This window comes from Apodemus sylvaticus, chromosome 2 (assembly GCF_947179515.1).
Source record: "Apodemus sylvaticus chromosome 2, mApoSyl1.1, whole genome shotgun sequence".
Taxonomy (NCBI): Eukaryota; Metazoa; Chordata; class Mammalia; order Rodentia; family Muridae; genus Apodemus; species Apodemus sylvaticus.
Window position 1 is genome coordinate 78,709,456 of NC_067473.1, and position 22,846 is coordinate 78,732,301.

Genomic DNA, 22,846 nt, shown 5'->3' on the forward strand with positions numbered 1-22,846 from the left:
TTCTCTGGCTTTGTGTGCTTTAGATACTTCATATGAATGTGACCTTCTGTGTCTGGCTTTTTAAAACACACTGGAATGCTTGTGACACTGTGTGTTATGGTGTTATTGACACTTCATTGTTGATTTTCATTGAATTTTGTAAAAATTTTGAAGTGAAACCAAAGTATTTTAATACTGAGGAAAGGAGGTTTGATTTCTTGTTTTCTTTGTAGAATTGTATTTCTTATTTGTGTGTGTGTGTGTGTGTGTGTGTGTGTGGTATGTCTGAGAATTCAGGTGTGCCTGTGTTATGGTGCGCATGTAGAAGGTACAGGACAGTTTTCAGGTGTTCCTTCCTCCCTGGGATTCAGGGACTGAGCTCAGATCCCCCAGCTTGCGAGGCACGCGCTTTTACTCTCTGAACCGTCTCACTGGGCGTGCTTTCTTCTGGTTCATAAAAAGCTCAGATTCACCCCATCCAAATGCCCACTCACAAAGCACCCCACTCTGCCCCCACAATCTCCTGGATAACCTTTCTTCTTATCTTATCATGTATCAGCATTTCAAAGAAGAGGAACTTGAAGCTCAGGACTGATTCCTGGACCAGTAGAGCAAGGCTGGAAACCAAGATGTCCCCAGAAATGTTGGCACATGCCTTTCATCCCAGCACCTGGGAGGCAGAGCAAGGCAGGTCTCAGTGAGTTCAAGGCCTAAACTACATAGCGAGAGCCTATCTCAAAACAGTAGCAACAAACGCCCAGACTTTTTCTCTTCAAGTTATATGTTTTCATTTTCTTCTTTTTTTTAAGTTCTCTGAAGCAATGGTTATCCCTTCCTCCTTATTAACATTCACACCCCACACCTTTCCAATGGCATGTGCCATGCATTCAATAAGCATCACTTTCAGTCCTATCTCTCATTAGCTAGGTCGCAAAGGATGTCCTAGCAGTCTACCATCCCGTCAGACGAGTAGTAGTCCATGATGAAAAACAAATATGATTCTAGTTGATTAACTTCATAAAAGTTCTGAGACATATGGGTTCTAAGAATCGGGCTTCTACAGTAATTCTTAGTACACACTCTGAAGCCCACATGTGATCCTGGGTATTCACATCTGTCATACTGAAGACACTCACAGCTCGTGTTCTTCCCCCATGTCATCCACTCTACCTCTTACATTCTTAGGTTAAGATGCACTTAGAATCTAAACTAATTCACTGCGGCTATTAAAATCAATGAATAACTAACTAACTTAATTTTATTCATTTACATTAACTCATTAATTATGTTAATTTCTGAAGTCCTTGCAAGGAGAGCAGGTTAGCAGTCACTGGTACTAAAGGCTCACATCCACCAAAGTCTTTGGTCTCACACCACTGAAAGCCATGTGAACCTTGTACTAATCCCTCCTCCTCCTCGGTACAACTACATGGAGGAGGATGCTAAAGAAAGAAGCACCTAGAAGAAAGTTTTGAGGAAGCCAACAGTAGGGATAACTGGGTTAAATGTGAAATAGAAATACAGACTTGAGCCGGGCATGGTGGTGCACACCTGTAATCCCAGCACTTGGGAGGCAGAGGCAGGCGGATTTCTGAGTTCGAGGCCAGCCTGGTCTACAGAGTGAGTTTCAGGACAGCCAGGTCTACACAGAGAAACCCTGTCTTGAAAAACCAAAAAAGAAAAAAGAAATACAGACTTGGCCACATTCGTATCTAGCTAGATTTATGCTTCTGCCTAGAACCATATTTTGGCATGATGACATATCAAATGGCAGTTTGTAATTAAAAGCTTTCTAGAAAGAATGTTCCCACCTTGCCCACCTCCCACCCAATTGAATTTCAAGTAAAGTTTAACGATCTGTCTTGGTTTTCCAAGGCTATGGAGCATAGGCAATCTGCCTTACCCAGGGAGCTTTTGAATTACACAAATGTTTCTAATTGGCACGGACAAGTTGCTAATGGGAGAAGGCCTGCCTAGGGGGTGTGTGGGTGTGTATGTGCCATGCTTATGTTGTATATGTGGGTGGGTGTGTATTCATACAAGCACACATTCCCACATGCTTGCAAGACTGATGCTGTGACTGAGCTGTGACTGATGCTGTGACGAAACTGAGCTAAGTGTGAAAGCGACTGGCGCCCAGGTGCCCAGCAGAGACCACATTGAGATGGACGGGGTAGACAGCTAGTTTCCTTCTGAGACTGAATGCCAGGGCAGCAGGCCTACACTCCCACCAGGAACATCAAACAAGCAGCTGGAACATGCAGATGGAACAGAGGCGATCTATGTCTGTGTTCGATCTTCCATTCTCTCTCGAATAAGCGATAGAAAAGTCATGGTAGAAAAACGATAGGAAGTCAACTGAAGTCCCTTCTCTCTTTCAGTCCTAGCTTATCCCCAGCTCTCAGATTTTAGAGCTGAGAAAAAAAAATCTCTTGTTTATTTTTTCATTAATGTCCATCTCTTGCTCTTGTCTTTTCCTGGCATTTGACAGAGTGTGATTTAAAACAACACACCTCTCCGCTTCAAAAAGAAAACTCATTCTGCAAAATACAGCCTGGACTCCTTTGCTGGTTGTTCATCATATCTCAGACAGTGGGGTGCGTTTATCTGTATTGGGGATATCTTAATGGCTCACCATGCATGTGCTCCCTTTGGCACTGAAACCGGGGAGCAGCGGTTCCATGACTTTAAGAACTGTCCCAAACTGGTCTAAAGTGGCACAGGGGTGGGGGGAGGACATGTGTGAAGCAGCTGCAGAGCCCACTGCCTTCCACTGTGGTGGAGGCCAACGGCTGGAGGCTGAACTTAAGCCCAAGGTTTTCTAAGCGGAGCGGCAGTCTTCCCTGCCATACCATAGTATATTTTTTTCTCTCCACTGGTTTTTAAAAGCCCTGGTTTGATGTATCTTCCATTTACTTCAGAGGGCAAATAACAAAGTGCCCAGTGCAGTGCTGGCACGGAGTCAAAACCTAATAAATATTTGCTGGGTGAATAAATAGTTAAATGGAATGTTATTAGCGTTGCTGGTGTTATTGCCTTGGCTTGGAACGTACAAGAACAGACTTGAGGCAATCAAGTAATTTCCCTTCACCAGGACAAGCTAATTATTTGAGAGATGAAGATCTGGTACACACTATATATCTGTCAGGCTCCATTTGCTCCTAATTAAAGGTGGGAAAGTCAGTTCCAGCACTAAAGAGACAACAGGACGACCCACTTCTGCAGCGGAGCTTTTGAATTTTCCATGCCTTGCTTTGAGGGACACATGAAGATGGACTTAGCATGTGCTGTGCCTCTCAGCCTTCTGCTTCCTTTTCTCTGCTGTTTCCTAGAGGGCAGGCTTTGTACAGGAGAGGAGATCCTTTGACATCTCTTCTAGGGGTCAGCTGCCTCTGTGACAGATGCTAACAAATATATCATCCTCCCAACAAAAGCCATGTGTGGTGTTCCAAGACAAAAATTCTGTTTCCTCCATAAATCTCGGGGGAAGTGAATGACCATTTGTTCATTTATTCATTCATTCATTCATTTCATATGTAATTACGTATTAGTCTGTACTGAAGTTGGGAAGTTAATACTTAACAAAACGCAAAACTGGTTCTATTTTTATGATTGAATATTAGTGAAATGATCACCGGGAAAATTATATAGAAGTCAACCAGTATGGCTCTATGAGGAGAGGCTGGGGCTGGTGATAAAGCAAGCCTTAGTGTAGGCCCCGCCAAGGTTCACCACACCTGTTTGGTATGTGGAGATTTACGAATGAATCCCTCAACAAATACAAAGAGAGAGGAGATACCCAGCCCTGGATGATCCAGATACCCAGCCCTGGATGGCCCTGTGCTGCAGGAAACAGGGAAATTCTCACCAACACCTTCCTTCCTCCTAGACACAGACTGCCTTCCATCTCTAGCTGCCTTCTGAGTGCCCGACACACACATCTGCTTTTGCAGCCTGCAGCATGGCCTCTATCCTGTCAAGTCAGTCCTGCAACCCTTTCTTTTCTCTCTGCCTTTCCTTTTCATGCTGGGGAAGTGCCACAGCACAATGGATCCCTGCCCTGGGGAGTGGGTGCATGGTGTGGTTTCCCACACTCACTTTCCCATTCTGAGAAAGGCCCCTGCCCCTCCCCATCAGCAGCCACGCCTGAGATTGTGTCCTCCCCCTTGCAGTATGCCTATAATATTGTTCTGAAACCTAGGGACTTAATACTTATAAAGCACAGGGTGAGGACAGGCCTGTGCTCAATTAGTGCTTGGTTGTTCATAGTAGCTACTTCTATGGATACAAAAGTGGTAAAAAGTAACGCAAGACAACATATCAAAAACCACAGTAGAAAGGGTGGGCACAAGCACCCTGCATCATGGCCTGAAGGTGCCAGGAGGAAGGGGGCAGAGCCTAAAGGGGCAACGCTAGGCAAGTGGCTTTTACTTTTTCACATGGTACTTGTGTACCAGTGGGTTTTTTTAACTATGAATTTGCATGCAAATATGAGTGAGTGTGTGTGTGTGTGTGTGTGTGTGTGTGTGTGTGTGCCAAAGCATGCACATGTGCGTGCATCTACAAGTAACCCTGCTTCATCTTCTTCAGTGCAAGCACTATATGCATGCTATATGTTTTTATAATGAAACTTTTAAAAATAGCTTAGAAAGCCTGTTGGCACATTCCACTTAAGTCAACTTAAATTAAAATACAACTTCAACATAATCCCCTTTACACTTTCTTTTTCTTTTAAATTGGAAAACAGCATTCAGAGGTTTTCCAGTTAAGGGAAAGAGGCAGTATCTGAACCAACCCATCCCAAGTCAATCATTCGTTAAGATGTTTGCATGTACAATCATGCCACCTGTTTCTCCCATTCTGCATATGCAAATGTGGGCTTCTGGAACGCTGCTTGCCCACCGGGACAAACAACACATCTGGCTCCAAATGGGTGACTTCACTGTACTCTTAAGCAAGGCTTAAATTTTTTATAATGAGTGTTTGCGAAAAATCAACCAATGACATCATCTCTCAAACACAGAGATGAAGAATATCAATTCATGCTTCTGCTTCGTAGTAAACATGGTGCCCTAACCCTAGTCTTTCCCAGCATGCAGGAAGCTTACCTTTTTCCAGACTGTCCTCAGCAAGCCCTTCCTGTCCCAGCAGTGGCCACTGCTCATCTGTGAGAACAGTAGACAGGATCCAGATACAGAAAATAGCTGTGGGTGATCTATATCCACAGAGTTCCACCCTATCTGCTTTTGGAGGCTTTTTATGTTTAAGACATAATTTGGTCCGACAGACAAGCTGCTTGAGACAGACTGATCTGTCGTTGGCTAGAGTGCCAGGGTCTCTGTGCCCATCTGAAGGTTGCTCTTCTTTATCTCAGCAATGTTCATCACTGCCATCTGATAAGGCCGCACATCTGCAGAGAACTTGAGTCCACTACTCATCACAGAGCCGATGAGTGTGAGAGCTTGCCAAGGACACTCTCATGTCCTCCCAGGGTGCATTTCCAAGGAGCAACCACACAGTGGACTCTCAGCACACCAGGGACTCTCAGAATTAGAATGATTTCCCACACAGAACACAAGGTGGAAGGAACTGGCTAATACTGTAGCTAACTGACAGGCCAAGTCTAACATTGTGGCCTAACTTTGTATATCATAAGCTAAGAATAGCTTTGATATTTTAAGTGATTGGAGAGAGAGAGAGAGAGAGAGAGAGAGAGAGAGAGAGAGAGAGAGAGAGAGAGAGAGAGAGAGAGAGAGAGAGAGAGAAGAAGAGGAAGAGGAAGAAGAACAAGAACAAGAACAAGAAGAACAAGAACAAGAAGAACAAGAACAAGAAGAAGAACAAGAACAAGAAGAAGAACAAGAACAAGAACAAGAACAAAAAGAAGAAGAACAAGAACAAGGGAAAGAGAGGGAGGGAGGGAAGAAAGGAAGGAAGAAAGGAAGGGCAAACTAATATTTTATGTTGTAAGTATCATATGAAATGCCAATTTCCTGCCTATAGCTAAAGCTTCGCGGGAGAAGAGTGGCTCACTTACACATCCTCTACAGCTGCTTGGGAACTGGGCAGCTGACCTGAGACACTGAAGTTCACATGGTGAAGGTTCTGTCTGATAACACGGGCTCGCCTCTGCTCTGGGTTCAGGTGGAAGCCAGTGCTACGCGTGCCTGTTTTGTAATGAAGTCTGTTCTTGGTGGACAAGTCCTGGCCTGTTGATTCGGCCATCACAGAGGGTGAATACCACAGCTCATTCTGCTTTCCTCACTTCATACATGAAATTAAAAGAGACCGTGTGAGAAAAAAAAAAGATGATTATCAGTAGGGTCATGGGGAGTGTCGTGGTAATGCAAATGAATTTCATATTACCTTGCCAAGGCTGACTTGAACTCCAAAAATAATATGTTATTTTCCTGCATGCTAAGATTTAATGTGAGCTCTTCCTTGCATCTAAGAAGTTTTGTGACAGACAAAATGATTTATACTGTGGTCCCTGCACACAGGTGAGGGCCGGAGACCTCCAAATCACGGCATTAGTATATTAGATGTTTTCATTTAGTTTGTATTTACATTTTGCTATCAATAGGCCATGATGAACAATGGTACCACAGGAAATACCTTTTAGTAAATCTTGATAGGATATCCTGTGAATTTGCTGTAACAGTTAACAGAACTGACAGTGACCCTCCCAACCCATCTCAATACAGTTAAAAAAAAAAGGTGAAGTTCTACACTTTGTACTCAACAATAGCTGCTGTAACAACAGTGCCCAAAATATTATAGAACTGAAAGTGTGAGTCAGTTTGCTACAATATCCATCCCCACTGTGTGCATGAGTGACCTCAGCTCCCCCTCCTTTTAATCTGTTTCAGAGACTGAAGGCTGCGCTGACTCACCATCCTGCTGCCATGTCAAACGGGAACATGAGCACCATCGGACACATGATGGAGATGATGGGCTCCCGGCAAGACCAGACGCCGCACCACCACATGCACTCACACCCGCATCAGCACCAGACACTGCCACCCCACCACCCCTATCCACACCAGCACCAGCACCCCGCACACCACCCCCACCCACAGCCTCACCACCAGCAGAACCACCCGCACCACCACTCCCATTCCCACCTTCACGCGCACCCGGCGCACCACCAGACCTCGCCACACCCACCCCTGCACACCGGCAACCAAGCACAGGTAGACTTCCACCAGCGTCTCTGCCTTCTTCCTGGCCTTGTTAACAGCTAAAGCACTAACCCTGCAGTCCTCTGTTGCTACCTTGTTTGATAAGCCTAGGGACATTCTGGGGAGCTCTGTGCAATTCCGAGGACATGATTGTGAACAATAAGACAGGATTGGGTCATAGTTTCTATAAACAATAGAAGAAAATGTCAGCTCTAGGAGCAAATGAAAACTGTAAGCTCTCCAAAACTTATATTTTTGCAAGCATGGTGTAAAGTTTGTGCTAAGAAATAGATGATACTGATAGGAGGATTGAAAGAAACTTGAGCTCATGACGAAAGATGTAAACAATTGAACTGACAACTAAAAAGCTGAAGAGTATCAGTCCCTGCAGATCAAAGAAACCAAGCAATGCAAGGGGAGGGTCCAAGGTGCCTGCGAGATGCTGAGAGCTGACTCATCCTCGAGTGCGCAGCATCTTGGAGGAAGCAGAGAGGCAGCCAAGCTCTGCAGATGACCAGCCCAAGAGAAAGGTCAAATCCCAGGGGTAGAGAGTCACCACGGCCAGTCAGGAAGAGGACAAGCAGAGTGCACTTAAAGAGAGTTGGGGGACCAGGCAGACGTTATGTCACACCGGCTAAGAAGACAAGCAAGGCCCTTGTACAGGACTCAAAGGACATGTCCAAGAGTGTGGTGAGCCCTGGTCACTTTGGGGCTTCGAGTAGGATGACTTTCACCAGTCCCCTCCAGCCACTTCACACTGCCCAGTGGGAATGGCATCGGGCGCTCACTAAGGCCTGCCAAGGAATGTTTATTAGCTCTCTCCTTTGCTTTCTGCCTCTGGAGCCAAGCTCTGAGACCAGGCATTGCTTTGAGCTCTGGAACTCCCTGCCCTAAAAAAAAAATGAAACCCAAGCCAGGAAAGGTAGTAGAGGTGGGGACAGCCGCAGGTGGCAAAGCCTGTCCCTTAGGTTAATTTATGTTTGCAAAGATCCTTAGCGGTGCTAGAAAGCAAGAAGAGTTGAGCTGTGCAGTGAAACAGTTCTGTCCTCGACTATCTTTGGTGACTGTGGTCAGAGAGAGAGATTAACCCACAGCTTCCCAGTCAGCAAAGCAGTGATACCGATTAATTAATAGGCCTTCATGAATGTGAAGTCACCGAGGGTCTGTAAAGGTTTCTAAAACATGCCAGCCAGGATCCATTCTAAACTCAAACAATTTGAAAGAAGTTTAGCAGGTAGTTGAGAAATAAAACATTCCCCTGAGCACATTTTAGCCATCTGTTGGACTGGGACATGCATCAAAAAGGAGAAAGAAAAGCCACCTCAGAGGCAGTCTGTCCACCCTGAGTTCATTCCTGACGTGTCAAGGTTTGGGCACCTTTCTGGACAAGTTCTTTCAGAGACGAGTTAACAGTTTTATAAATATGAAAACCATTCATTAGCTAAGTGCCAATTAACCAATTGCCCTGTTTCAAGTCAGTAAGTGCCCAATTGTATATGCAATTAGCTAATTGCTATTATAATTAGCTACACCTAGATTTTCTCTTTTAAACCTTATTCTAGGAAAGAAAGACTCCATATCTGTGGATCATTTAGTCAGTATTCTAAATTACCATGCTTAGGTTATATGCACATGACTGATTACTGACAAGATCCTGTTAAGTTTCTTTAATTGTATGATAGTCTGTACAAGAGATACAGAGATCTCAGGAGGTCCTTCTAAATCTGAGAGTCTAAGTTAATTTGGGACAAATTCTGTTTTCTTCAGATTGCCATTCATTATTTTTTGGTCAAAATTTGCAAAACAAATCCTGCCAAGAGGCTTCACCTTGTGCATAAAAGTCATGGCAATTACCAGGGATACAGGTTCTAGTTCTAGGTTGTAGCTTCAAATTCTGCCAGCTTTTTGCAATTTTCCTACACAATTTAGGTGTGAGTTCAGAATCCTGGTGATGCTTGAAGCTCACAAACAATATTTCTTAGCTGCTATTGCCCCAGCCCAAGCCCTGGACCTACACTGGGCCTGAACTCAGCACACAGGACGAAGGTACAGGATAGTCATCTGAGTGTAAGGCGGATTAAAGTTAGGGGAGCAAGACATGGCATTCAGAAGTCCTGTAAGGAATAAAATCCAATTTGGCTTAAATTCATCTTGTATAGGACTGGTAGGAAGAGATCTCACAAAAAAAAAATAAAATAAAAATTTTAAAAAGACAGTGAAAACAGCTCGTGGCAAAAGCCAATGTGCTTGCCCTACTGTCTGGTTCTGCAGGAGTTGGCTCAGAGGTTAGCATCTGAAATGAAACTTTGCTACAACTTGGCCAATGGCAAAGATTATGTCATCACCAGCCACCCCAGTGAGTAAGACCTTAGAAAATTAATTTATTTTGCTATCCCACTGTGATTGGGTGGAAAGGAATTGTCAATAAAGAGCTTCAGAAAATGTCTTTTCTTTAGATAAAATTACTGAGATGCAGTCCGACCGACCTCCTGAGCCCAATTCTTTTACAGTTAGTCATAGAAGGTTTGACAAGAGTTTAGGACTGAAATATATCATCATCATTCAACTGACGTCAACCCGAAGCCACTATTGGTGCAATTACGGTCATTCTGATTGATTTTAATCACGGTGTTTGAATGTGCTAGAAAAGGGGTTTGAGCTTAGCTTTTGAAAACTTTTTCCCTGTTATTTCTGTAGGTTAAATGTCTCTTGTAAAGCAACTTTATAGGTATTACAACTGTAAACCTGGGTGACTGAGAGACAGGAGAGGGGGGCAGGAGTGAAGGGCATTAGCTAGAGCATTAGGTGTCCAGACATATAAAGAGGGAGCCATAGAAATTTCACAAGGGACTGTGTGTCTGCCTCTTAGAGGGAAATAAAGCTGTCTGTGTGGGGGTCTCTAACCTTTCTGTGTTGTGGAGTCCCACATAAGCCTTACAAGGAGTCTACAAGCTTAGTAAAACTTTTTAATAAAGTATGTGACCACTCCTAGGATTTCCTTATAATGTAGGTATGTGCTAGGCAACCTGTCCTCACTGTCTCACTGATAACGTGTGTAACAGAGAGGATTGCTGACAACACTTGCTAGCTGTCCAAGGCCTGGCTCACAGTCACTACAAAACTCTCTGAAGACTCCCTCCTCCTTAATCAGTGCCCTGAGGACGGAGCAGACCACACCATCTGTAGTCTGTAGAGGGAACAGGAAAGAGCACCCCAGCTCCTCTTCTAGAAGAGTTCAGCGTGGCAGTGTCCCACCATTTGGAAGTTATCAGAGCCCACAATCAACCATACAGTTTTTCTGTGAAAAACAAAAACAAAACAAATCAAAACTATTATGGCAATAGCCTTGACCTTACCTGTTTCAACCCCATAGCTGTCCACTACCAACGTAATGCTCTTTAAAGCATCTTAAATAAAACATTTTTAATCCCTGAAGGAGAAAGAAATGCTACCCCCCCCCCTTCAACACCCAGCACCACCTCCATGATTCTACAAATGTCCTGCAGGGGAAAATTCGCCGGCTTGTATCATCCGCCCAAACACACGGACCGCAGCTCAAGGTCTCTTGCTCTCACAAGTGTGATTTCATTGCTAAGCTCATTCCCTGAGAACGGGCTTATGAAAAAGCAGCTGGCTTCCTGAGCTTTGCTCTCTTACCGCTGGCTTGGGAGTCTTCCTGACCCAAGGTGTCCTTCCTAGTCCTCCATCACTCACTTCCTCCCTCTCCTTCCCCTCAGGTTTCACCAGCCACACAACAGATGCAGCCAACCCAGACAATACAACCGCCCCAGCCCACGGGGGGACGCCGGCGAAGGGTGGTGGATGAGGACCCGGATGAGAGGCGGAGGAAATTTCTGGAAAGGAACCGGGCCGCCGCCACCCGCTGCAGACAGAAGAGGAAGGTCTGGGTGATGTCACTGGAAAAGAAAGCTGAAGAGCTCACCCAGACAAACATGCAGCTTCAGGTGCGGGCTCCCATCCCTTCCCCAGGCCTCCTCACAGCTGGCATTTCCTGTCCTGAGGCTTGTTGACCCAAGCTTCCTACCACACACCTGGCCTCAGAGGAACCCCAGGCCCTCTCATCCAGCATCATTAAGTAGTTTGGTACCATCAGTCCTCGGACAAGAGATGAGGGACACATGGGCAAAAGCACAGAAGCAGGGCTTTATTTCTTGTTTTGGTGGCTTCTGGCTGTGTGTAAGCGGTCTGGCTGTCTGCTTCCTCATCTATAATTAGGGAACAACTTTACAGAGTTGGAGGTAAAATGTGAACCGATGTCCACAGTGCAGTTAGCATGGTCCCTGGCACAGAAGGCATCTGGAAACCATCTAGTGTGGGCACCAGGCATACACCCAACTGTCTATATTTTTATTTTTAATGGAAAAAATATTTTATGTCTTGGCATTGTGTTAGGTTTGTTTGTTCTAAAAGCAAATACCCACTTCTATCTCAAGTCCAACCTCAGCAAGGTTGGAATCTTGTGTGGTTTTTGCTTTCCAGGGGTGGCTTAGCTAGGAACATCTTTAAAGAAGCTGTTTCTGGGATTGTCCTGGGCGAAGAGGAGAGAAACTAATTTTCTGGGTTTCTGGGGGGAACTCAGCTCACCAGTGATGCCATTCAAGGTATTTGTCCTAACATCAGGAAGGTTCTCCCAAGAAAATGCCAGGTAAATCAAACCAGCTCCTCTCAGAGTTGAGCTGTGGGCATAAGGAAGGGGGTAAGTTGACCGAAATAGACTGTACACCTTAGAAATTGATAGTATCACCAGTCTGGTCTCAGAATATTTACAGCAGATTTTATTTTATTTTACTTTATTTTAGACAGGGTATGGCCACCACTGGTTTTGAACTTGCTATGTATCTAAGGGTGACTTTGAACCTCTGATGCCCATGCCTCTAGTTGGAGAATGTAGGCATTGTAGGCATGTGACATCACTGCTCAGTTTTATGTGGTGCTGGGGATCATGGCTTCCCTAATGCTAGGCAGCCACTTTGCCACCTGAGCTCCATTCCCAGCCATCTGTGCACCCTTTCAAAGGAGCACGTGGGATGTCTTTGCATTGTGAGTTACATCAAATGGACAGGATTCGTGGCATCCAGTGTACAAATCAAAAGCATAAAAAGGAAGATTAGTGTATCTATGGACTGAATTTCATAACTTACAGGAAATCATCTCCCCCCACATCTAAATTTATCACTCTTTTTGTGATAGACAAGATGAAGTTAGAAAGTGTGCAGCTTACATAAAAATAAGGTCATATAATGGTTCATGCACATAGATTGGGACAGTGTCTCACCACTTCCCCATCCTGTTGGCTATTCCCTGTTCTAGCCTAGGACCTGCACTCTTTTGAATCATTGAATGAATTCTCTATGTCTAGAGTGTCTACAGACTGGATGTCTGACCAACTTGGTAAGGCTTTGATTGCAGAGGCAAACCACAAAGCAGTGTCTGGAGCTAAACGCTTTGAAAGCCATTGCTGTGCTCAGACAGGGCAGAGGAGTCCGTGAGAAACCTTCAACAGGAATGCGCATAAGCATTTTAGCGTTCATGGATACAGTTTCACTTTGACACGTGTTTAAAATGTTATTGGGGGATGGAGAAATGACTTAGCAGTTAAGAGTACTTGCTGCTCTTACAGAGGACCTTTTGGTTCCCAGCATCCATACAGAGGGGTTCATGTCTACCTATGCCTGCAGTTCCAGGGCCTCTGACACTCTCTTCTAGCCTCCATGGGTACCTTGTATTTACCCAGACATACACACATATAAATACATTAAAAAAAAAAACAAAACAACGTATGTTATGCAAACTTGTTAAAAAAAAAAGTGAAAGCTCTGGGCTGGGCTGACCCAGCACACATTAGGACATTGGCTGAGCAACATTGAAGTAGAAAATTCTGACAATTCTGAGACCCACAGGAGGATAGTGGAAACCCATTGGAGTTTCCAATTTAGTCTCTACTGACTCTGGAAATCTTTGTTGCACGCTGTGTAATCAAGGCTGTTTCACAGCATCTTTGGCTTTTCTATATCAGAATCAGGCTAAAACCCTTCCCTCAGTTGTGACAACCACAGTGTCTCCAGACATTACCACTGGCCCCCTGACTGGAGCAGAGCTTGTGGCAGTGCGAAACATCAGCTTTGGTTGAGTGCAAGTTCTTTAAAATGGAGCCGTGGATAGCCAGCAGACACAGGTCAGACACAAAACTTTAAATCAGGCTGAATTAAAATGAGTCCTTACAGATTTACTCCAGGATCTTTGCGGAGAAGAGTCACAGCACAGAGCCACGCAGAAAGATGCCCTTGAGTTTAAGGTCAGATGTGTCTGTGGCTTGGCATACACTTATTTATGACTGCTTTCAAGAAACGTACAAAGTACATTTACCCTTTACTAGACACTAATTCACTCTGTGTGTGTGTGAGAGAGAGGTGGGGGGGGGGGGAAGAGAGAGGGAGAGAGAAAGGGAGAGAGAGGGGGAGAGAGAGAGGAGAGAGAGAGAGAGAGGAGAGAGAGAGAGAGAGAGAGCATTTAATGCATTTAATATTTTAGAGCTAAGACAGCCAAGAAAAAGAGGTACTAAGTCTTAAAAACTAGGATAAAAAAATACCAGCCTTAGCAAGTCTATGCAGTAGACACTGGTATCTTTTGGCTACAAAAGATCTACAGGGGCAGCAGGAGGGGGGGGATCTCTGAAATGCCACTTACTGATGTTTTTAGCCACTGCTTGCTACAAAGGGACCAGAGGGGTACAGTAGTGCCATGGTCTCTGTTATATTGTGTACTGTGGACCATTCCCTGTGATGAAGGAGAGGATGTCGCAGTCTCGGCTACCTTTGAGTGACCCTTTCCTCTCAATGTCAAAAGAAAAGGTGTCTTTCTTGAGACTGGTTCCATGAGCCAAGTTTTAAGTAAACATAAATAGAAGGTGCTAGGCAAACTAACTCCAGCCAAATGGAATCTCCAAGGTCTGAGTGGCCAGACGCCACTTCTGAGTTGTTTTCCAGAACAGAACCTTACAGCTAGGCTTCCACAGAGTTTCTAATTGGAAAAACAAGACCCAAGAAAATAAAAGGCAGACCCCAGTCTTTGCTTCACAGAAAATTTCTGCCTAAGAGGTCATCACAGGTATAGTATTTAGAGAAATTTCAAAAAATGCCCAATCTGACATTTTTGCAATATGGAGAAACTGAGGTTTGGAGAGATAAGAAGTCAGCCCAAATGGCGTACAACTAGTAAGTATCAGACCAGGGACGGGGGCAAATCGCCCGTGCCCTAAGCCACTGCTTCGACATCTTTCATTCTATGACACCAGTGAACCAAAGGAGTCTGTCTCCTCCTGCTGCAGTGACAGATCTCTGTTGATGTGGTGCTCCTAGGTTGCTTGCATTCAGCGGGGATATGGAAATCATCTGGTCACCCACTAAAGTAATTGCTTTTCCTTTTTAGTGCAGAGACACATGGTCTAAGTTGATGCTGAAATTTTAGACACACGAACCCAGGTCTGGGACTTGGCAAGGGAGTAGGCCAGATGGAAACTGTTGCTTGACAAATTGAAAGTCCTTTGTTTCTGAGGGACCAAACCTGCCCTCAGTTAATCTGAAAAAGCAGTGGGATTCTGGGCACTTTGTGATAATTATGTTTTTGGCACAAACTCCAGCTTATACCAAAAAAAAAAAAGTATTGTGAGTTTGTCATATAACAAAACGACATCACCAAAGCCCCAAGCTGTAAATGTGCCTGTCAGGGAATTCTGAACGTGCTGTTTGAAGGATGCTCTTGCAGTGTGGAACACCTCCATGTGATCCCCCAGGCAGATTTATGGATTTAAAAACACATCACTGTGACAGGACCCCCCTCTTAACATCATTATCTAAATAGCTAACTGCTTTTAGAACAGCAACCCCAAAGTCACTCCACAACTGAAAAAGGAAAGGATTGACTTCAGTCAGAGAGTGTGTGTTTATTAGTTATACTTCTATTTTTAACTATATCTGAGCACCTAGAAGTGGTGTTACAACCAACAAAGGAGGTTATAACCTCAAAGGTGGTTTTTCCTCAGTTGCTAAAGTGAGGAAATGCCACCCACGGTCAGGACTTTTATTTCCCTGCTGAACGTCCAGGCCAAATCTGACTCCTCTCGTGTATTTTTTTTTTTTTTTAAATATTCGCTATCTGGTTTTTCTCTTACAAAAACAAATTCAAGGTGATTCTAATCTTCTTACCTTAAAAAGATTTGACTAGAAGCCAGTCTAGTGTTTGTGTGTTTCCTGCTTCTGTCTTCTTTGAATGTGGAATCCGTAGATGTCATGTCTGTGTAGAGCATCCATCTTATCTCCTTTTTCTAGGACTTTGCTTCTTGACTTTTGTCAAGTTAAGGGTCCTTGTGACATCCAGTGAAGGTTTCTGAAACTCTTTCTCAATACAAGTGCGTATGTGGAGTACAGGTTTTGTTCTCACTGAAATGAGACTGTGGTTAGTGCACTGTGATTTGCACTGGTAAGATGCTGGAGTTGGCTTCCTCAGGAGACACAAGGCCTGGAGTATCAGCATCTGTGGGAATGCCCAGGGCAGTTCACGTACAAAAATAGTTCAGGATCACTTCCTTCATTAGATAGCTAGGTGATTGGAGCGCTATAAAAGGCAGCACAAAACCTCTATAGAATGCAAAGCTGTCTTCCTGGGAAGAACTAGTCTAGCCATCTTGTTTTCAACTTCAGTGGAATGATCTGGAAAGTCAGCCCCAACCACTGTCATTAGTAATGGTGTCATTGAGTTTGATTTGCAATTCTGGGGATGTAGCCCAGGCCTTTGTCCATACTAGGCAAGCACTATACCATTGGGCCACGCCTTCAGCCCCCATGGTTATTCTCAACCCTAGGAGCAAGCTGCTTTTCCTTTTTCCTGTGAACTTCCTGTGCATGAATTTCAAGGCTATTGGGCCGTTGCTTCTTCCCCACTGCATCTGAGCACTGTGTATTCAATTCAGGGGCTGCTTGCTCCTCTCTGTTAGTGTTACTAACTGGTATTCACTTCTCAACCATGACATGACCTAATAACACAATTAATTACTGATGCCAGTAATATGTGCATATTCAAGTATATCCTTAAACACTGGTCTGTTTTTAAAGTGTTGCATATTTTTAGATTATATGTATATATATATATATATATATATGAATGTTTTCCCTACATGTGTGTATATGCACTATGTACATGCTTAGTTCCTGCAAAGACTGTGGAGGACATTGTTAAATCCTCTGGAACTAGAGCTATAGATGGTTGTGAGCTGTGTGGGTGCTAGAAACCCAAATCAGGTCCTCTGCAAGAACAGCAAGTGCTCTCAACCCCCAAGCCATCTCTTTAGTCCTGATTCTTACGTCCTTACAGAACTTCACACCACTCAAGACCTTAGTTTCCCTACTTGCAGCTTATTGGTTTATTAACAAAGTATTTTGCTATTTGTAGAAAAAATGATGCTCTCACATGTTTGATAGTGCTTTATTGATAGGCATGAATGTTTATGCTGTTTTATAGTAAAATTGTTTTGTGGAAGTAAAAAGTGTATTGTGGAAGAGTTTGGGATGTGCTCCCAGTAATGTTGGAGAGCTAGTGAGTAGCAGTACTAGTGTTTCAAAAGATAACCAATGAGCACATCCTGCCAAGAGTTTCAAGTGCTGCCTAGACACAGCCTCTGCCAGGACACAGTGGAGGAAGAAATGGAACCTAAAGTCACCACCTCCAAAATGGCCACCAGACCTCTAAAATGATTGGTTTTTAATTCAAGAATTGTTAAGAAAGCAAAATAACCCAGTTTGGTTTTGTTTGTTGATTTTAAAATTACATTACTTGGTTGGTTGGTTGCTTGGTTGGTTGCTTGGTTGCTTGGTTGTGGTGGGGTATGCATGTGTCATGTTACATGTTGAAATCAGAAGATAACTTATAGAAGCTGATTCTCTCTTTCTACCATGTAGAGTCTAGGGAGGATTGACCTCCAGTCATCAGTGGCACGCACCTTTACCCTTTGAGTCATCTCACCAACCCCCAAGTTTGGTTTTTCTACATTGCTAGTTGTTTCCTGGGTCACAGTAGACACAGTGTGGGTTCTCTGTGATGGCCTCTATGTTTCGTCTACATTATCTGCAGCTGCCAGGTTTGCTAGGGTGTCTGGAATGGCCTGTTCAGAAAAGCATCAGTGCTGCAGGATGCAAGTGTCAGGACATTTCATCTTGCTGTCTGCATGCCCAAACATACACACGCCACAATTCTCTGTTCCAGCTTGAGTGGTTTTATTTTATTTTTAAGCAGATATTTAAAGATATATAATGGTTTAAAGGCAAAGTTCTCATATATACTATTTTAAAAATAGGAGAACTTGGTGTGGGGAAACAAAGAATGTTATATAAGCAACATAATTCAGTTAAAGTTCAAAGAGGAGTTGGTTGAAGGCTGATGTGAATTTCCCTGTAAAATAAAGTTGTCCTGAATTGTGAAAAGTCACTTTGGACCTTGGCTGGCTGCTTATCAATCCTACTTGCTGGAAAGTGGAAAGTACTATTTGCTTACATGAATGCTCTCAGATTTAAGAGCAATTTTCCTGTACCATTAAGTGATTTATTCATGTTTAGGAGAATGTCTCACTATTATCACTATTTTGTGGTTTGAAGGATAATGGGGAAAGCTTTTGCAGATGAGACATTTGTTACTTTATTAGCAATGCTATTTGGTGTGAGTTTATCCAATGTTCCAAATGCATTTGCAAGTGGGAGATATTCATCAAAGTAACATCTAGACTTCTAGGAACTTTCCTCTCTAGGTGATTTCTACTTGGATACGTTTTTATGATAGGTGTCACCAAGTTCATTGTACATTGTACTGTTTCTGACTCCATCTTCTAAATGCTATAAATGAGGTTGGTGGAGGTTAACCAAATTGTGTTAGATAATACATGGTCACATCTATCTCAGGTCACATGATCAGTGAAGCATGGGACCTCAGCTATATTACCTGGTCCCAGAGCCCATCACTTAAAGGATATGGTCTATTCTTTAAGTGGAGGTTCAGTTCTTGAGTTAAACTTTGGTCTCTTCAAAAGACCCCTACCAAATAGGAGGGTCAAATGGAATGAAAACTACACAATTCAGATCAGTCCCTCTAAATAACTTTCTTAATGTCTTTTGAACACAATCATTAAAGCTTGATAATTCTGCTATTGAAAGCAGATGGATGGACTTTGTGTTTGCTAATTCTTTGGTCTTCTCAACAAAATTTTATTATGTCTTCCCAGAATGAAGTGTCCATGTTGAAGAATGAGGTGGCCCAGCTGAAGCAGCTGTTGTTAACACATAAAGACTGTCCAATAACAGCCATGCAGAAAGAATCTCAAGGGTATTTAAGTAAGTCTCTTTTTCGTTCTTTAGAAGAAAACTTGCCTCTCATTTTGCACTGAATTTTATTGTAAGGGAAAAAAAACAGCATAGGTTGCACACCCAGGGAGATACTCGAGAATTACTGAGAGATTCCAGATGCTTCTACCAGGGGAAGCCATCTTTCCTGACCTCTTTCCAAAACCATGCCCAGTGGTCCCTGATATTGTCTGGCCTTACTTTCCCTGGCTTTACATTACCAGATTCCAGCTTTGTGGCCAGGAAGAAACGAGTCTGTGGGGGGTCCGGATACTAGAGGCCTGCTCATCCTCCGGAGGAATCTGCACGCTGGGAGGCAGCACTGGCTGTATCACTTGCCTCTAGTGTCTCAGGAGATGCTGTGTATTGCCCACCAGGCTGCAAAGCTCCTGGGCTCCCCCTGTTCTTTTCAGAAAGCAATGTGGGGCCCCTCCTCCCTGGCTCCACTTTCTGCATTTGCAATGGTAGTAGACTAAACGCTAGATGAATAAGGGAAGGCAGGAGGAACAGTGAATCGTGGCTGAAGGTCAATTTGTTTTCAAATAATTTTTTAGATTGAGCAACACAGATTCTCCCACCACATGTGAGTATTTTTTCCACATTTAATATGCAAACCGCTATCTGGAATTCCAAGACTGGGGAATTCACACTCCAAGGCTTGATTAAATGCATTTTACGGGGTCATCTCACTAATGGAAAAGTCTGGCTTTTCCCATAGCTATGAACCTGGGAGGCTTAGCTTGGTGACCTCGGTTTAAAAATGCAACTTTGGCGTTACCTTCCAGAAGAAAATGTATGAAGTTCCTCTACCCTAAGTTAATGTCTAATAGCATTTCTATTTGTTCCTGAGGAGCTCCCCCAAGAAAGAGCTATATTTGTGCATGTGTCTGTATTCTCTCCTAGGTCCAGAGAGCAGCCCTCCCGCGAGCCCCGTGCCAGCATGCTCTCAGCAGCAAGTCATCCAGCATAACACCATCACGACATCCTCATCGGTCAGCGAGGTCGTGGGGAGCTCCACCCTCAGTCAGCTCACGACTCACAGAACAGACCTGAATCCTATCCTTTAAAAGGCATCGGTCAACCCTGGCCTTTGAGAACAGCCATAGCAGGATGTACAACCTTTCTCAAAAGGGCATTTTTAGAATTATCTCAGACCTGGAAGACGCCTCAGCCCTTCAAAGACTGGCTTTCATTTTTATAGTTATTATGGAAATGTTGTCTTTTATACTTAGTTATATAAGAAAAAAAGGGAGATATGCAATGAATATCTATCAGCTTGGGAAGCACGTTGGTGCTTCTCTGCAATTTTCTGGTACCAGTTTCTTGTTTATAAACAGAACCTTTCCTGTATATAGCCATGGTTTCATTCTTACCAGCCCAACCCTTTGCCTGGAACAATGAATCTTGTTAAACTACAGCTTTTAGCCAAAATGAGGTATACTTAGATGTCAAGCGAGATGGATCCACACAGTAACTGGGTGGGGAAGCTCATGATGTCATAACTCATGTTGAGTTTGTGCTGTGATGTCACCAGAATCTCAGATAAACACATGGACCTTCCTGAATATTTTTTTTCTCTTGCTAGAAAAAAAAGAAATTATGGTCCATCGATATCCCAAGAAAGCCACCAAGCATCTCAGGCCCTCTCCTTCCTCTATTGTCCACTTGCTTAGACGTCCAATATGCATCTCCATTTCCCTTTCTCCAGATGCCTCGTTCACTCTTGGTTTTATTTTTTCTTCTGTTCCCTTTTCTCCCCTTTAGCTTTGCATGTTAAGAAAAAAATACTGTTTAAAGAAGAGAAAGAACAAATCTTGAAACTGTGGACCTAGCCACAGTTTTACCCACAGCTGGAGTTCATTCAATTCTTGCCTTTCACAAAATAGCAACCAGGAGATGTTTAATGTGCCTGATTTAATGTTTTTAATAACCAGAGCAAATAAAAGGTGGTTTGGTTATAGGTGAAGCCCTGTTGAATACCAGCTGTGGAGACACTAGGGAAAGGGACTTTGTAAGCCCCAACTGTGAAAACTCAAATAAGGATGTGGACTCTAACATCACACCCTCGAATTACAGCTCACTTCTATGGCCTGTCTATAATGTCGAAAAATCCATGCACTATATAATAGTTCAGAAGGGCTCTGTTCACTACACAGATTACATTGTTCAATCATCAGCTGCTAATAACCTAAGATTTATTATTATTATTTTTCTTAAGCCTATGGAACCAGCTTTGCTGTTCTGGTGGGCAAAAGCAAACTCACTCTTGGAGAAACAGAGAGACGGCGAGGCCAGCGTTTCTCAGGGTCCTCGCAGCCTGCCAGAACAGTCAGACTCTTTGGCTGCTGACCGGGTCCCGTGGAGGTGGCCAGGCTGGTGCGCTCATCTGAGTAGTTCTGATTTATATTTTCAGCAATGTCCCTGGACTTGCCCATTATGGAAAGCAGATCAAGCCCAAACCACAGTTGTGCCTCCTTGAAACAAGCCATTCGACTTCGCTGGTGTTCTAATATCGTGTTTCACAAATAATAGGGGCTAATGTTTCTCACCAGCAGTCTGGGCATATGCTGGTGTTTCATCTCTGCCCAAATAATTCACCTCCTAACCTATGTGTGTGTGTGCACATGGGGGTGTGTGCCTGAGAGTGTGTGTGTGTGTGTCTATGAACAGTATAGGTCTTAAAAGAACAGTATTTTACAAAAGCCGTCACTTTTATAAGAGTTCAGTAAAGGAAGGATGTACTTTTTCGCTTACTATAGTTTAAAAAAATCTATTTTAGAGGAAAAAAGAAAATATGAGGGCTCTGATACATGATTTTTATAACTATTCTCAGTTTTGTCTAATAACTTACTTTTAAAAATCAATATTTATCAACAATTTTTTTCATATATGCTGTGCTTTTGCGAGACAAGTTTGGCACTTCAGTAAAGTGTAAGGGTATCTGGCCTAAGAATCAAAAACAAATGAAAAAAAATAATAAGAGAAAAAAGGAAAATGAAATGGGAAGAAAGAAGATGGAGCAAACAGAAATTTCTATTGTGTTTTAGGGAAACACATCATTTTCAAGTATTTTAAATATTGAGTTAATATTGTTTTGTTTTTTTTTTAATTCCAGCAGTAACAAAATGGCTTAACCTAACTGACTTGCTAAGAAATGTGTACGTCTTAGATTTGCAAGAAGTTAACATTCATAGCTCTGGTTTGAAATCAAAGGTCATTTTCTGCAAAATTCCTTCCTTAGATCAGGCCGGTGCTCTGCTCCTGTCAAGAGGAGGAGGCCAGTTGGTGGGACAGAGCTTGTGTTGAGTAAATAGGACCCTTCCCTCCTGCCTGCATATATAGCACTTGAAGAAATGATTTTTTTTTAATCCACTAGCCACACCACAATGTCCAGAGAGTGACCAGCCACTAAAATGATGATTTTTAGTTTATGACACTCCCACCTCTCAACTGAAATACTTAGCTGTCCAAGGGACAGCCTTTGCAGTTAAGAACTTGCCTGGGTTTTCTTAATTCAGCGACTCGACAGCTTGACTGATGTGCATTATTTATAGCTCAATTATGTCTGTTTTTTATGCTAAGTAGGCAAGCCACCGCACACAGCAAACCTTTCTCAACATATAATTAGAATAAACCGCCTTCTTGTTACGGGCAGGCCTTTAGGTGTGTTTGTTTGCAGCATGGATAGACTCGATAAGAGGGCCAGCTTGCTGTCAGCCGAGAAAAACTTCTGGGGAAATCTACTTCCTGGTTTATCCCTAGTCAAGATTCCACAGAAAGGTCTATCCTTCACCAGCTCTGAGCCTACCTGAAATGGCCCTTGCACTGTCTGCCATACACCAGCCATTTAAGAGAGCATCTCTTTAATTCATTTTATTTATATTCTCCCATCCAGTTACCAATGTCAGCCATAGAGACTTTCAGGAGTTCCATGGTAAAAGCCTTCAGAGTCCCCCATCCAAGGAGGGAAGGAGAGTTCTAGTAACACTGCCTCTCTTACTCCTGTGTGGCTCCACTATCACAGGATCTGCTTCTGAAGTCCCCCGCCAGCCTCCTGGGCACTTCTCCAGTACCTCCCTGCCTAACATGCTGAGAGCTGGGAACTTAGGACACATCCTCACTCACTAAGAGAAAGGCACGGCACACTAATGCTTCTTAGAGACACCTGTCTCAATCTGTGATACTAGGATAGGAAGACAGTCTTCCTGGTCTCAGTCCCAGCCCTGGGTGAGTACACTAATCTCAAAGCTAGATATCGAGTTAGCTCTGGTCTGCTGGTGT

At 43.5% G+C, this 22,846-nt stretch overlaps 1 protein-coding gene across 1 annotated transcript in view; it reads left to right on the top strand.

The window, feature by feature from the left end:
- The window catches only part of Creb5 (cAMP responsive element binding protein 5), a 312,730-nt gene extending 291,422 nt beyond the window's left edge, over positions 1-21,308 (top strand). Inside the window, exons 7-10 of the mRNA XM_052173760.1 lie at positions 6,849-7,172; positions 10,898-11,125; positions 18,448-18,556; positions 19,469-21,308. Of these exons, the coding sequence (XP_052029720.1) occupies positions 6,849-7,172; positions 10,898-11,125; positions 18,448-18,556; positions 19,469-19,632 (825 nt within the window). The 3' untranslated portion in view covers positions 19,633-21,308. The remainder of the gene's footprint in view (positions 1-6,848; positions 7,173-10,897; positions 11,126-18,447; positions 18,557-19,468) is intronic.
- The last annotated feature ends 1,538 nt before the right edge of the window (positions 21,309-22,846 follow it).